This window comes from Bufo bufo, chromosome 4, assembly GCF_905171765.1.
Source record: "Bufo bufo chromosome 4, aBufBuf1.1, whole genome shotgun sequence".
NCBI lineage: Eukaryota > Metazoa > Chordata > Amphibia > Anura > Bufonidae > Bufo > Bufo bufo.
Window position 1 is genome coordinate 170,559,796 of NC_053392.1, and position 16,754 is coordinate 170,576,549.

The following is a 16,754-nucleotide window of genomic DNA, read 5'->3' on the forward strand; positions in this document are numbered from 1 at the left end:
CTGAAACTTTGAAATTTGCAAATTTTTTTCAAATTTTTGTTAAATTAGGTATTCTTTGGTGCAAAAAAAATTTTTTTTTTGACTCCATTTTACCAGTGTCATGAAGTACAATATGTGACGAAAAAACAATCTCAGAACGGCCTGGATAAGTCAAACCGTTTTAAAGTTATCAGCACTTAAAGGGATTTTCAAAAAATGGCCTGGTCCTAAGGTGTAAAAAGGCTGTGTCCTTAAGGGGTTAAGGAGCAGAGGATTGTCAGAATACTCAGCAAGAGGATTACTCAGAATAAGGCTGGGACCATTCAGAACAAGCCGGGAGAAAATCGCGATCACGTGACAGCTTACGTCACCCTCCAGACGCTCGAACCACGCCCCCAGCGTTCTTGGCAACACGAGACACGCCGCCGACTCCTGAACTGGATCCGAGATAGCCGCCCAGGGAGAGCTAATTACCGCCAGAGGTAATGCTGTTTTATAAAAATCGATTGACAGCTATATGTATCTTCAAAGCGCATCATTTATCTCCCATATCATAGCGGTGACCATATAAGGAGACATAAGGTGCATTATATCCAATTATCTCCTATCCAGAGGATATCTCAATATAAAGACTATCCCATATATGGGGAGATAAGGATTAAGACACATTATTTTATCATCCATTTACCCTCCACCTTGAGGTTACTATTTTATGAATAGACTGTTTTTATCCAAAACTACATGAATAAGGACAATCATCCTCTAATTCTTCATTTTTTCATATTTTTACTAGTGCATTATTTTTACTAGCGCAATAATTATACTTTTACCTTTTTACTTTTTTACATTTTCTATAATACCAGCTGATAACCATTTAATGATGACTTATTTATTTCTATATTTTATTAATACTATGTATTAAAAGGACATTTAGCAGAATATAATTCTTCATCACTATTACATTTATCCTCATTATATTGCAACATATTTTAATATACTATACCATATATACAAATAAACCTATAGATTGACCCAAATCAGAGTGTGCCTGCTTATCAATTTACTTTCAATTAATACTAACTAGCCACTAAATAAATAATTGACACCAACAACATAGTGGAGGAAATGGCCGCTGTGCTTTATTAAGGGTCACTTAAAAATATTTTACAACAATAAATTAAATAAATTAATTTAAAAATACCACCATAACAGATACCAAAAGACCAATAATAAATTAACCATATAAAGACCAAGATCCACTCAGCATGAGCTGAGCGACACTACCCCTCTAATAAAGGCCAGCGACAGGTGACTTGGTGAAAAAAAAAATAGGGGAAGGGGGGGTGGGACGCTGGTCAATTCTTCAGGCACATCTGAGCCAGCTCCGCCGAATCTGCAAATATAAAGGGGAACAGATTCCCGCCGCCAGACCAGCAACAAATCAGGGAGCTGGAAATCTCTCCCAGCAACAGGCAGCGACCAATCAGCTGCACTCTTGACTCGCAGAAGCCGGAATCATCTAGAATGCAGGTAAACAGCTTTCTGAGGTGATTTTACCTGAAATAGAAAAAAGACGGGAAAAGAGACAGGGAAGGGAAAAAAGAACACCCTAAGCTACCCCTAACTTTAAATCTACCTAAGGTGTCATTGCCCCCATGCTTCCCCCCAAGCTAAACGCTCTGCTGGGGTTAATTCATTCTGATACAGATTTGTTGTTTCTGGACAGCAGATGCCTGTTTATGTAGAATGATCTACTGTCCAGAAATGATGATAAATTTTGGAGAATGGCTAAAAAATACAATCGCCCAATGTTTGCTCTTCCTCAGGTGATCAGCAGCACTTTTACATGGGACCATTACGAGAAATAAGCGCTTCTACTAATGCTCATTCCCAATAATTGTCTTAGTGAATATCCAGTGTAAAATTACTTTAAATATATTTCCAACTCAGACGTTGATGGTATTTCACAAAGAGATGCCATCAATGTCAGATAGGTGCAGGTCCCACCTTTGGGACCTGCTCCTATCTCCAGAACGAGGCCCTTGAATTGAAGGAGAGCACATTGCGCATGCATGGTGTGTCCTCCATTCACTTCCATGGGAGTTCCAAAAATAGCTGATCGAACGTGTTCTGCTATTTTCTGAAGTTCTATAGCGGTGAATGAACAGTGCACCCAACATGCATATCCACCTCTCTATTCACTTTTATAGGAGTGTCGTAAGAAGCTGAGGCAGCACTTTTCTATTTTTGGAAGTCCCACTAATGGAAGGTGGCTGTGTATGCGCAGCTGCTCTCTGCTCACTTTGGGCATCCCGTTCTGGATATAGTTATGCGTCCCAGGTAAGGTAAGGTATCTCATCCAGCCAACCAGTACTTTGCTCTCCACTGTTGAGGGGCTAGAACCCCCAAAACAGTGCTGTCTACAAATGGATGTCTCTGGTTTGTCTGTTATAAAATCATTTTCATATATCTCTATATATAGAAACACAAGGGCAATAAACAAATAAAATGGCATATAACTGCACAAAATAATAGAGGGGATCATTGTGGGATATGTAAATGAACTACACCAGGTATTTTGTTTAGATAGCACCATATGTGGTCATACAAGTTTGGTTAACAACTTCCTTCCTTTCTTCCTGAAAAAATGGTGAGCAAGTCCTGAAACTTCATTGTCAACTACAATTTGTCATTGCCCATTGTACTAGTGATAAGCATTCTACTATCGTGGAGGAAATTCTAAATATAAAAACAGAGCAGCCATAAAAACGTATATAACTTGGAGGCCACTGGTAGAACTTTAACATTTCCACATAATGAAATATTTAATCTGTAAAGTATCTTTGAGAGTCATGTTTCTATAAATATATTGGAGTGTTATGCAATTTTCTGGTACATAGAATGAATTAATCTGATCCTTGTTTGTTATCTGACTGTCCTGCAGCCATGAAACCGTATGACAAACTATCAAAACAATCTGCACACAACCTAAGTGCTGTAATTGTGTCGATCAAGTAGGTATTATCTGCTTTTCAAAAGCTTATTGTTGCTGTTGTCCTTTTGTTTCAGACTCCTGTATGACCTCCTCAGGCACAGACACCAAATATGTGCATAAGACTTTCAGTTAAACTTTTGATCCTCAGTCATGCTGAAGTTCAAACAATATCACTAATCATTAACTTAATGTCAAATGAGTATAAAGCATATCGCAAAGGATTAAAGGGGTTGTCCAGGATCAAAATTTTTATTTTTTTAAAGAGTACTCACTATTAAGAGCTGATTAAAGTTTCCCCAATATGTTTTTATGTATTTTCGCCACTTCTAGAGGGCTCCGACGGTCCCCCACGCATTGTTTACATCTAGGTTTATCTTTGCCTAACTTCCTGCCGCACTGCCCTGTGTATCCCAGCGCAGCGCGGCATCACGTGGTTACAGCTGACGATCATCTCTGTCGTAATTCCGCCCCCTCATTAATATTCCGCCTCCTTCATTCATTAGAAAGTGCCATGCCCGGTGACGTCACCGGAGGGGCGTGGCTTAGCACAATGTCTTCCAGCCAAGTCACCGCCCCTCCCTGCAATCTGCATAATTACTGAGGCTGATGGTGAGTCACTGGGCCGGTGGGGGCGTGGCTTAGCGCAAGGTCTTCCAGCTTAGTTACCGCCCCTCCCTGCGATCTGAATAATTACAGAGGCTGTTGGTGACGTCACCGGGCTCCCTGCGAAGCGGAAGAAGAGGCTTCGCTCTGCAGCAAGGGACCCGGTACATCACTGTCTATGAGAAAATAGGTACTTCCGGCTGAGAATTTGCTATATGAAAACAGGGCATCAGACATGTAAGGCAAAGGTAGGATAGGCATGTGTGTAATATTTGTGTCACTGTTGTACACTTAGAACAATGTCCCCAATCCCGGACAACCCCTTTAAGGAATGAAAACTGAAGCCCTGAGGACAGGACAATTCTAAAACACCACTAACTGTTTTCTCTTCGATACCAGTCTTCCGTATCACTTACTATGGTTATTAAATAATTTAGATTTCAGTGCAAAATGTCAAGTCTATGGTCCATTAAAACTGAAACTTTACATAGTAATAGCACATAAGTACTATAAAGAAAAATTCCAACCAGTTCAAATAATCTTCAGGCTGGTTTAGATTTGTATTTTGGGTACTGTTGATTTGGCAGAAATTACTATCTGTTATTCTACATAAATGGTTAACATACAGAATCTTCCAGGTGTCATTGCTTTGTTACAACAGTTCTCTCGTTTTCTTTAAGGCTGGGGTCACATCTGCGCTTTAATTCCGGCAGTGCGGAATATTACGAATATTCTAAAAAACAAATCTATTCGTGTTTTAGAATATTCGTCTTTTTAAAAAAAATCTATACAGTTGGCATACTCCTCCCCGACAAGCGTCCCCGTCACCATGGGAATGCCTGGGAGTTAGAATATACCATCGGATCTGAGTTTTCACTAGCTCATTGATTCTCATTACTAAAATTCACATTATGAAAATTCTCAATTACAAAAATTTGCATTACGAAAATTCACAATCAACAGTACTCAATCAACAAATAATCGAATTCGTGAATATTCGACCAAAAAATTTAGAAATATTGCGAATTCGAATATGACCCCTGCCGCTCATCACTACACGTAACGTGTAGAAAAGTAAAAGGGCGATAGGGGAGCAGGAAGCCACACAGGCACCATGAGGCAACGGCTGTTTCGCGTAGAGCTCGCTTCCTCAGGCCTCCTAGCGTAGTGACGTCAATGCGTCACCTTTATGCATCAACACTGTCGGTGTGTTAATAAAGACCTTGTGGTGTACTACAGGGTATGTTACGCAGGTATGTGGCAGGTATGTGGAATTGAATATCCTTTCAAAGAGGATGGGTGAGAGATTGCTCCCGGTGTCCCCATCTAAACCATCTTGGTTTTTTTTGCCAGAAATCCACAAAAGTTTGGACCGTCTTCCTGGACGGCCCATTGTGGCTGGCATTGGTTCTGCCACTGAGCCCCTTTCTGAATACTTGGACTGGCTCCTCCGCCCACTCCTTAGAAATATTCCTTCTTATCTGAAGGACACAAATGACTTCCTCCTGGCTCTGAAGTCTCTTCATTGGCAGGAGGGACATCATTTGGTCTCTTTGGATGTAGAGAGTTTGTATACTCGTATTCCACATGATATTGGAGTAATGGCTGTGAAGGAGGTTCTTGAAGGGACAGATAAGAGCTCCACATTCATTTAATTTGTTGGAGAAGCCCTTATATTTATTTTAGAAAGCAATGTATTCAGATTCGGGGATCAGTAGTACAAACAGAAATATGGTACAGCGATGAGGACATCGGTGGCATGTACCTTTGCAAACATCTTTTAGCACAGTTTGAGTATATCTATTTCCTTAGCAACCTATTCCTGTGTCACATACAACTTTTATGCTACATAGACAATTTATTCATCGTCTGGTCAGGCACAGAACCCCAATTTAGTGAGTTTGTTGATCACCTCAATGAATCTAATCAGATGAATATGAGATTTACCTACAAATTTGGGGGTCAAGAACTAGAATTTCTTGATGTTTGGTGGCAGTGGAGGGAGATCAATTGGTCACCAGGGGTTACAGAAAACCCACGGCAACCAGTTCCTAATTGCATTACGATAGTTTCCACCCCAAAAGTGTGAAATCAGCAGTGCCGTATGGCCAATTTATAAGAATCAATAGCCGGGAGGAGGACTTTAAGTCCCAAGCTATAGACTTAATAAAACTAATGAGCAGAGGGTATCCATTCAGAGACCTCCAGCAGGCTATGTTAAAAGCTTCACAATTCACACAGGATGATTTACTGTCACGGAACAAAAAAACTTTTAAACAAGATCAAAAAGATAAGAGATAAGACGCCACACAGATTTAAGTTCTCATTTAAATATACATAAGTTCTCATGTACGACGCTCGAAAGATAGATCTATTGGACCACTTTAGAGGACTGCTCCCATTGCTAGTGGTTTATATCATTTTATTCTTTTCTTTTTAGTGAATATTTTTTATAACAAGTGCATTTCATGTTATTTCATGAAATTGTATTTTAGAGTCATTAGTAGTACTTCCCTAATAAACTATAATACCCTTTATCTGGGTCTATCAAACTCTTCATGTGTTCCCCTATGTAGAGAGTGCCCCTCCTATTTCTCTTTTTCTTCTTATTGATACATAAGAGATGTTTTGCTAAGTGCGGTTCTTGAAGTAATATCTGCCAATGTTTGGCCAGTATCTCTTTGATGTATTTATTTGAGGTGCTGTACTGTGCACCTCAAATAAATACTATAGTAAAACATCTCTCATGTACCCAAAAATCACCTATAGACGGGCCCCAACTATTAGGATCATCCTAGCCCCCAGCAAACCCAAACAACATGTGTTTTAAATTGAACCTCATGTTTTTTGTATGTATGCTTAATAGAATATTGTCCTGATGAAGAGGGCTATAAGCCCTTGAAACGTGTAGACTTTAATAAATCGGCTTGAAAGTAGATGCTTTGCCTGTGACATCGTGCGTGACGGCGCCGGACAAGTGGTTCCAGCTTTTATAGTATTTTCTAGTTTTTCCTTTTCTTTGTCTTATCTTATCACTGCACTGAACTCAGAAAAAGTGCAGTTGGGAACTAAGGCTGCAGTCAGGCCCTATCCCGGATGCTGGTCGGGATATATATAAAAAAACACTAGCAGGGCAATTTTTGTTCTTGCAACTCTATCACAACAACCTTTGGCAAGTGCAATTTTTTATTCCTCTATATCTGTCTGTAAAGCAATACCACACACGAGGCGCTGCCTCCCCTTTCTGTTTTTTATATTCACAATGTGAATGGGGCCCTCCTTTATGTGATATACAGGTTGTATCGGAGTGCCTCTTCTTTGTAACTTTTGGCAGCACTTGCACTTTATATACAAGTAAATATACAAGAAAGAATGTTTCCCAACAATCTTTCCTCTAAAATTGATTTTATCTTTGGTTTGATGCGTATTATTGTCAGTCTGTAAAAGTACTACTCGGACAACATTGTTCCCAGCAGCGACCTGGGAGTCCAAGATGCATCCAGACATCCTCCCCATGCTGTTCCCGAACCATTTCGGTGGTGTTTCCAACAATTTCTGACCTTTTCCTATGAACCAGGCACCCTCCCCTCTTCAGAGCAAGGGGTCCCTGGTTTAATGCTCGGGTTCTCCCATTGACTACCATTGTGTTTAGGTGCTCGGTAGAGCACCCGAGCATCCCGAGGTGTTTTACTCAAGCACCCGAGCACTTTATAAAATCCCTGAAAAATCTCTTAGCGGCCTGTAGCATCAGTGTAGTTTATTTAATTGAAGTACATCACTTATTATGCAAATATTGGTGTTTTGATTCTTTTGTAGATCTCTAGATATTTATTTCTATTTTATCTTCAAAATATTTCTTTTGAGTTTAGATCTTAAAGTGCCTTTGATGACTTGCATTTAATATGAAGTTTATTTCTTCACAGTTACCGTCTAGCTCCAAAGTTTCACTTCCCGATCCAGTTTGATGATGTGTACAACGTAGTTACATTTTTTCTGCAAGAAAAGGTCCTAGAAAAGTATTCTGTAGATCCCAGTCGTATTGCAGTATCTGGAGACAGTGCTGGAGCAAACTTAGCCGCTGCTGTAGCACAAATGGTAAGACTGCAAAGATACATTATTTGCCAGTTTCCAGTGTTATCTCTGTAATGGTTTTTATTACTTTGGCCTTTATGCATAGTGTTGTATTAGAAATGTGTGTTATATGGTTCCATAATAGGATGCCTATAGCTTGCTATTGAAGAATTTTGTACTTCTCGGTGTTTCTGTGAAGGCACATGTAGTAGAGGGTTTCCTTTCTTCTCATGGATGGTATGAAAAATAATTGTGGCATGCTCCATCACATTCTGCATTCTCTATTTGGTTTCAATCACAGGAATGGAATGCTTTAAAGGGAAAATCTAATCCAAAGGTTCTTCTATGTCATTGATACATTGGTGAAGTTTGTGATCTCAGTCCAGCACTGATTTCTAAATTACCCTAAAGGAAGCTTAAAGGGATAGTGTCAACAGGAAATAACATGTTGTTTAAATAAAATTTTTAGGGTAAACATATTTTGAAAATTGGCTGTGATTGTTTTTCTTTTAATTTTGAATGCCATGATTAAATAAAAAAATCCTAAAATCCTTCAGTTTTCGCACTGGTTACTAGGGCCAGTTCCACAGGGTGCAGCCACCTGATACCAGCTGGCCCGCCATCATTGAGTTCTCTGTTAAAATGGCGGGCACTGTGAGGCTACTGTTAAGGGGGCAGCTGCTGTGAAGGTCACTGTTAAGAGGGCGGGTTATTGTGGAAATCACTGTTAAGGAGACGGGGTACTGTGGAGGTCATCAATAAAGGGGTGATCGCTGTGGAGATCACTGTTAAAGGGGAAGGCCCTGTGGATTTTACTGTTAAAGGGGCAGGAACTGTGGACGTCACTGTTAAAGGAGGATGGGACTGTGGAGGCCACTATTAAAGGGGCAGCTGGGTACTGTGAGGTCACTGTTAAGCCAGCGGGGTACTTTGAGGTCACTGTTAAGGGAGCAGGGTAGGTATAGTGGAGGTCACTGTTAAGGGAGCAGGGTATTGTGGCAGTCACTGTTAAAGGGGCAGTCGGTGTAAAAGTCTCTGTTAAGGGGGCCGTGAATGGTGGAGGTCACAGTTAATGGGACTGTAACCTATGGGCAGTGTTAAGGGGCGGGTGCTGTAGAGCTCACTGTTAAGGGGGTGGACCCTGTGGAGGTCACAGTCAAGGGGGTGGGGTGCTGTGAAACTCACTGTTAAAGGGGCAGGCTGCTGTGAATGTCAAATTTATGGGGGTGGGCTGCTGTGGAGGTTCCATTTTAAGGAGGCGGGGCACTGTGGGGGAAGGTCAGTGTTAAGGGGTGGGTGGCTGTGGAGGTCCCTGTTATGGGGGCGGGGTACTGTAGATGTCACTGTTATAGGGGATACTGTCAATATCTTTTAACGACACACACAAACCTTAACCTGTAGGATACCAGCGCCGTACATGTACGACGCTCGAAAGTGGGTTGAAAATTCCAGCGCCGTACATGTGCGGCGCTCTGATCCTGCGCCCGCCCGATCAGTGGCAGGGGTCCATCAGTGAAAACACTGATCCCGACGCATTAACCTTCGCACTGCCGCGGTCAGCACTGACCACGGCACGTGTGGGATCCTGCAGGGTGGACGCTGCTGTGACTGGGACCCGATGACAGGGAAGGCAGCCCGATGCCTTACTTAGGCATCGTGGCTGCCTTCCGTGACAGCCTGTGAGATCCAGCCCCATGGATCTCACAGGCAGGAAGCTGTAAGTGTATTACAGCGTGCAATACACTTACAGCCAATTTGTTACAATACAGAAGTATTGTAATGCATTGTAAAGGGGATCAGACCCCCAAAAGTTGAAGTCCCAGAGTAAGAAAAAAAATAAAGTGAAAATTTTTAAAAAAATAATATAAAGTATTACAAAAAATTGTTTCAAGTAAAAAATAAATAAAAGAGCGGCCTTTTCCTAAAGTAAAGTAAAAAAAAAAAATATTAGGTATTGCCGCATCCATATCGACGAGCTATATAAAAATATGACATAACCTAACCCCTCAGGTAAACACCGTCAAAAAAATAAAATAAAAACAGTGCTAAAAAAAACATTTTTTTTGTCACCTTACATCAATAAAAGCGAAACACCAAGTGATCAAAAAGGTGTATGCCCCCCAAAACAGTAACAATCTAACCGTCACCTCATCCCGCAAAAAATGATACCCTATCTAAGACAATCGCCCCAGAAAATATGGCTCTCAGACTATGGAGACACTAAAACATGATTCTTTTTTGTTTCAAAAATGCTTTTATTGTTTTAAATGTAAAAAAAATAAAAAAGTAGACATGTTAGGTATCTTCGCGTCCGTAACAACCTGCTCTATACAAATACAACATGACCTAACCCCTCAGGTAAACACAGTAAAAAAAAAGTGTCACAAAAAATGTAATAGCAAGTGATCAAAAAGTCATACGCACCCCAAAATAGTGCCAATCAAACCATCATCTCATCCCCCAAAAATTATCCCCTACCTAAGATAATCACCCAAAAAATTTAACTATGGCTCTCAGACTATGGAGACACTAAAACATTTGTTTTTTGTTTCAAAAATGATATTATTGTGTAAAACTTAAATAAAAAAGTATAAAAATTAGGTATTGCCATGTCCGTAATGACCTGCTCTATAAAAATATAACATGAACTAACCACTCAGGTGAACACAGTAAAAAAAAGAAAAAAAAAACGGTTTAAAAAAAGCCATTGTTTTATCACCTTGAATCAAAAAAAGTGTAATACCAAGTGATCAACAATTCATAAGCACCCCAAAATCATACCAATCAATCCAACATCTCATCCTTCAAAAAATAAGACCCTACCTAAGAGAATCGCACAAATAAATATGGCTCTAAAACATGATTTTTGTTTTGTTTCAAAAATGCTGTTATTGTGTAAAACTTAAATAAATAAAAAAAGTGTGTGTGTGTGTGTATATATATATATATATATATATATATATATATATATATATACTGCTCAAAAAAATAAAGGGAACACTTAAACAACACAATGTAACTCCAAGTCAATCACACTTCTGTGAAATCGAACTGTCCACTTAGGAAGCAACACTGAGTGACAATCAATTTCACATGCTGTTGTGCAAATGGGATAGACAACAGGTGGAAATTATAGGCAATTAGCAAGACACCCCCAATAAAGGAGTGGTTCTGCAGGTGGTGACCACAGACCACTTCTCAGTTCCTATGCTTCCTGGCTGATGTTTTGGTCACTTTTGAATGCTGGCGGTGCTTTCACTCTAGTGGTAGCATGAGACGGAGTCTACAACCCACACAAGTGGCTCAGGTAGTACAGCTTATCCAGGATGGCACATCAATGCGAGCTGTGGCAAGAAGGTTTGCTGTGTCTGTCAGCGTAGTGTCCAGAGCATGGAGGCGCTACCAGGAGACAGGCCAGTACATCAGGAGACGTGGAGGAGGCCGTAGGAGGGCAACAACCCAGCAGCAGGACCGCTACCTCCGCCTTTGTGCAAGGAGGAACAGGAGGAGCACTGCCAGAGCCCTGCAAAATGACCTCCAGCAGGCCACAAACGGTCAGAAACAGACTCTATGAGGGTGATATGAGGGCCCGACGTCCACAGGTGGGGGTTGTGCTTACAGCCCAACACCGTGCAGGACATTTGGCATTTGCCAGAGAACACCAAGATTGGCAAATTCGCCACTGGCGCCCTGTGCTTTTCACAGATGAAAGCAGGTTCACACTGAGCACATGTGACAGACGTGACAGAGTCTGGAGACGCCGTGGAGAATGTTCTGCTGCCTGCAACATCCTCCAGCATGACCGGTTTGGCATTGGGTCAGTAATGGTGTGGGGTGGCATTTCTTTGGAGGGCCGCACAGCCCTCCATGTGCTCGCCAGAGGTAGCCTGACTGCCATTAGGTACCGAGATGAGATCCTCAGACCCCTTGTGAGACCATATGCTGGTGCGGTTGGCCCTGGGTTCCTCCTAATGCAAGACAATGCTAGACCTCATGTGGCTAGAGTGTGTCAGCAGTTCCTGCAAGACGAAGGCATTGATGCTATGGACTGGCCCGCCCGTTCCCCAGACCTGAATCCAATTGAGCATATCTGGGACATCATGTCTCGCTCTATCCACCAACGTCACGTTGCACCACAGACTGTCCAGGAGTTGGAAGATGCTTTAGTCCAGGTCTGGGAGGAGATCCCTCAGGAGACCGTCCGCCACCTCATCAGGAGCATGCACAGGCGTTGTAGGGAGGTCATACAGTCACGTTGAGGCCACACACACTACTGAGCCTCATTTTGACTTGTTTTAAGGACATTACATCAAAGTTGGATCAGCCTGTAGTGTGTTTTTCCACTTTAATTTTGAGTGTGACTCCAAATCCAGACCTCCATGGGTTGAAAAATTTGATTTCCATTTTTTAATTTTTGTGTGATTTTGTTGTCAGCACATTCAACTATGTAAAGAACAAAGTATTTCAGAAGAATATTTAATTAACTCAGATCTAGAATGTGTTATTTTTGTGTTCCCTTTATTTTTTTGAGCAGTGTATATATATTAGGTAGGAACCTGCTGTATAAAATAATAAAATAAAAAGGTGTGTAAAAAAAAAAACATTTTTTGTTACCTTACATCACAAAAAGTGTAATACCAAGCGATCAAAAAGTCATATGCACCCTAAAATAGTACCAATCAAACCTTCATCTCATACCGAAAAAAATGACAGTTGCCCAAAAAAATAAAATAAAATATGGCTTTCAGAATATGGAGACACTAAAAAAATAATTTTTTTCAAAAATGCTTTATGTATAACTGTAACAAACCACCAAAAAAGTAGTCATATTTGGTATTGTCACGTCCATAACAACCTGCTCTATGAAAATAGCACATGATCTAACCTGTCAGATGAACGTTGTAAATAACAAAAAATAAAAACAGTGCCAAAACAGCTATTTTTTGTTTCCATGCTTCACAAAAAGTGTAATATAGAGCAACCAAAAATCATATGTACCCTAAAATAGTACCAACAAAACAGCCACCTTATCCCATAGTTTTGTAAAATGGGGTAATTTTTTGGAAGTTTCTACTCTAGGTCTTCAAATGTGACATGGCAACTTAAAAAATCTATTTTGAATACCTTGAGGGGTGTAGTTTCTAAAATGGGGTCATTTTTGGGTGGTTTTTATTATGTAAGCCTCACAAAGTGACTTCAGACCTGAACTGGTCCTTAAAAAGTGAGTTTTGGAAATTTTCTGAAAAATCTCAAGATTTGCTTCTAAACTTCTAAGCCATCTAACATCCCAAAAAAAGTAATGTAAAGTACTTCCTATTTTATGAGGTATCACTATCTGTTTTAACTCCTTAAGGACACAGTCTTATTTTACCTTAAGGACCAGGCCATTTTTTGCAAATCTGACCACTGTCACTAGGCCATTCTGAGATTGTTTTTTCGTCACATATTGTACTTCATAACACTGGTAAAATGGAGTAAAAAAAATTCATTTTTATTTATAAAAAAAATACCAAATTTGCCAAAAAATTTTAAAAATTTGCAAATTTCCAAGTTTCAATTTCTCTACTTCTATAATACATAGTAATACCTACAAAAATAGTTATTACTTTACATTCCCCATATGTCTACTTCATGTTAGGATCATTTTGGGAATGACATTTTATTTTTGGGGACGTTACAAGGCTTAGAATTTAGAAGTAAATCTTGAAATTTTTCAGAAATTTTCAAAAACCAACTTTTTAAGGACCAGTTCAGGTCTGAAGTCACTTTGTGAGGTTTACATAATAGAAACTGACCACATTCTAGAAACTACACCCCTCAAGGTATTCCAAACTAATTTTACAAACTTTGTTAACCCTTTAGGTGTTCCACAAGAAATAATGGAAAATAGAGATACAATTTCAAAATTTCCCTTTTTTGGCAGATTTTCCATTTTAATATTTATTTTCCAGTTACAAAGCAAGGGTTAACAGCCAAACCAAACTCAATATTTATGGCCCTGATTCTGCAGTTTTTTTTATTTTTTGGACGATTGTCTCAGGTAGGGGCTCATTTTTTGCGGGATGAGGGGACGGTTAGATTGGTACTATTTTGGTGGACATACGGCTTTTTGATCGCTTGCTGTTGTACTTTTTGTGATGTAAGGTGACAAAAAAATGGTTTATTTAGCACAGTTTTTATTTTTTATTTTTTACAGCGTTCATCTGAGGGGTTAGGTCATGCAATATGTTAATAGAGCCGGTCGATACGGACGCGGCGATACCTAATATGTCAACTTTTTTTTACTTTATTTGGGGAAAATGACGTTTTTGTTTATTTTTTACATGAAAATTTTTGGGGGGGAAAACTTTAATTTTCAACTTAATTTTTTACTTTATTTTTTGTCCCACTTTGGGACTTCAACTTTTGGGAGTCTAATCATTTACAATGCATTCCAATACTTCTGTATTGGAATGCATTGGCTGCATGAGTAATACTGTGTGTATTACTCATACAGCTTCCGGTCTGTGAGATCCAGGGGGCTGGATCTCACAGGCTTGTCACTGGAATGCAGCGCGCTGCCTTCCATGCCATCGGGTACCCTCTACAGCCCCACGGGGACCCGATGGCACCGCCGACCGCAACCGCTGCCGCATGTAAATGCCACAAACCGCAGGTCTGAATTGACCTGCGGTTTGCGCGCGATCGCCGACACAGGGGGGTCACATAGAAACATAGAAACATAGAATGTGTCGGCAGATAAGAACCATTTGGCCCATCTAGTCTGCCCAATATACTGAATACTATGGATAGCCCCCGGCCCTATCTTATATGAAGGATGGCCTTATGCCTATCCCATGCATGCTTAAACCCCTTCACTGTATTTGCAGCTACCACTTCTGCAGGAAGGCTATTCCATGCATCCACTACTCTCTCAGTAAAGTAATACTTCCTTATATTACTTTTAAACCTTTGCCCCTCTAATTTAAAACTGTGTCCTCTTGTGGTAGTTTTTCTTCTTTTAAATATGCTCTCTTCCTTTACCGAGTTGATTCCCTTTATGTATTTAAAAGTTTCTATCATATCCCCTCTGTCTCTTCTTTCTTCCAAGCTATACATATTAAGGTCCTTTAACCTTTCCTGGTAAGTTTTATCCTGCAATCCATGTACTAGTTTAGTAGCTCTTCTCTGAACTCTCTCTAGAGTATCTATATCCTTCTGGAGATATGGCCTCCAGTACTGCGCACAATACTCCAAGTGAGGTCTCACCAGTGTTCTGTACAGCGGCATAAGCACTTCACTCTTTCTACTGCTTATACCTCTCCCTATACATCCAAGCATTCTGCTGGCATTTCGTGCTGCTCTATTACATTGTCTTCCCACCTTTAAGTCTTCTGAAATAATTCCACAACAGAAGTTCGGGCTTGGGATGGGTGTTCTGTAGATTGTATTATTTTCCCTTATAACATGGTTATAAGGGAAAATAATAGCATTCTGAATACAGAATGCATAGTAAAATAGGGCTGGAGTGGTTAAAAAAAATAAAATAATATTTAACTCACCTTAATCCACTTGATCGCACAGCCTGCATCTTCGTCTGTCTCCTTCTTTGCTGATTGTAGGAACAGGACCTGTGGTGACGTCACTCCTGTCATCACATGGTCCATCACATGATCCATCACCATGGTAAAAGATCATGTGATGACCGGAGTGACGTCACCACAGGTCCTGTTCCTGCACACAGCTAAGATGAAGACAGAAGGAGATGCCAGGCTGCGCTATGAAGTGGATTAAGGTGAGTTAAATAATTTTTAATTTTTTTTTAACCCCTCCAGCACTATTTTACTATGCATTCTGTATTCAGAATGCTATTATTTTCCCTTATAACCATGTTATAAGGGAGAACAATAATGATCGGGTCTCCATCCCGATCGTCTCCTAGCAACCGTGCGTGAAAATCGCACCGCATCCGCACTTGCTTGCGGTTGCTTGCGATTTTCACGCAACCCCATTCATTTCTATGGGGCCTGCGTTACGTGAAAAATGCACAAAATAGAGCATGCTGCGATTTTCACGCAACGCACAAGTGATGCGTGAAAATCACTGCTCATGTGAACAGCCCCATAGAAATGAATGGGTCGGGATTCAGTGCGGGTGCAATGCGTTCAACTCGCGCATCGCATCCGCGCGGAATACTCGCCCGTGTGAAAGGGGCCTTAGAGTATTATGCTGTTTGAGAAGTGCATCATTCGAATATACTTTGTTTTAGAGTTTAAGCTAGACAAATTATGTGTTGCATGTTGACACGATTCTCGAATAGAGTAGCGCGCAGAGAGTATAGACGGTACGTGCTACATCTGTATCTTTTAATAAAAATATTTTACAAATATGGGATAACCTTGAAATAAAGCCTTCAAAGCTGTGAAGTAACAATAAGTGTATATTATGTTAAACTGTAGTTACTGGACAAAAAGCTATTCATATCAATAGCAAATTGCTTTCACTTTTGTGTCAGATTTTCAGTAACAGAAATCTCAGTGCCAGCAGGGTTTAGACTTCCCAAATGTGATCTTCTGACACTGTATCTATGTTATATCAGAAAAACTGTGATACCTGGATTCTCAGATTTTCTACAATGTTAGGAATAGTGCAGAGAATCGGTAGGCCATGAAAGAGAAGATCCTATCACAAAAAAATGCATTGAAGGTAAACGTGTTACAGGTAAAGACATACATTGGGGAATTTGTCATCCCCCCACTCCACTTTTCTGGCGTAAAAGTGCAAAACCCGTGTTTGCAACTTTTTAGAAGTCACTATGACAATATTTTGTTGCAAGTGGTCTTTCTTTGTCTCCCATTCCACTTTCTGAAAAGGGGGCATGGAAAGGAAGTTTCAGGGCCACTGGACCTGATGCATGTATTTTTTTTATGCTAGTTTTCTGGTGTAAATGAAGACAGATATCTACAGTACCTCTGATCTGTTTAGGCACACTGACTGCCGGAGGATGCACCTAATATATTAGCATATCCACCAGCAGCACAGGGGAGGAGATCAACCGGTGTATAACGCGTCTATGATAAGGTTGTGCAGAGAATGTAGCAATTTTACAACAGGAAGTTGATTGGCC

The 16,754-nt window shown here is 40.3% G+C and overlaps 1 protein-coding gene across 1 annotated transcript in view; it reads left to right on the forward strand.

The window, feature by feature from the left end:
- LOC120997814 (arylacetamide deacetylase-like) overlaps positions 1–16,754 on the forward strand; it is a 97,095-nt gene that overhangs the window by 77,051 nt on the left and 3,290 nt on the right. Inside the window, exons 3-4 of the mRNA XM_040428105.1 lie at positions 2,924–2,993; positions 7,501–7,672. Of these exons, the coding sequence (XP_040284039.1) occupies positions 2,924–2,993; positions 7,501–7,672 (242 nt within the window). The remainder of the gene's footprint in view (positions 1–2,923; positions 2,994–7,500; positions 7,673–16,754) is intronic.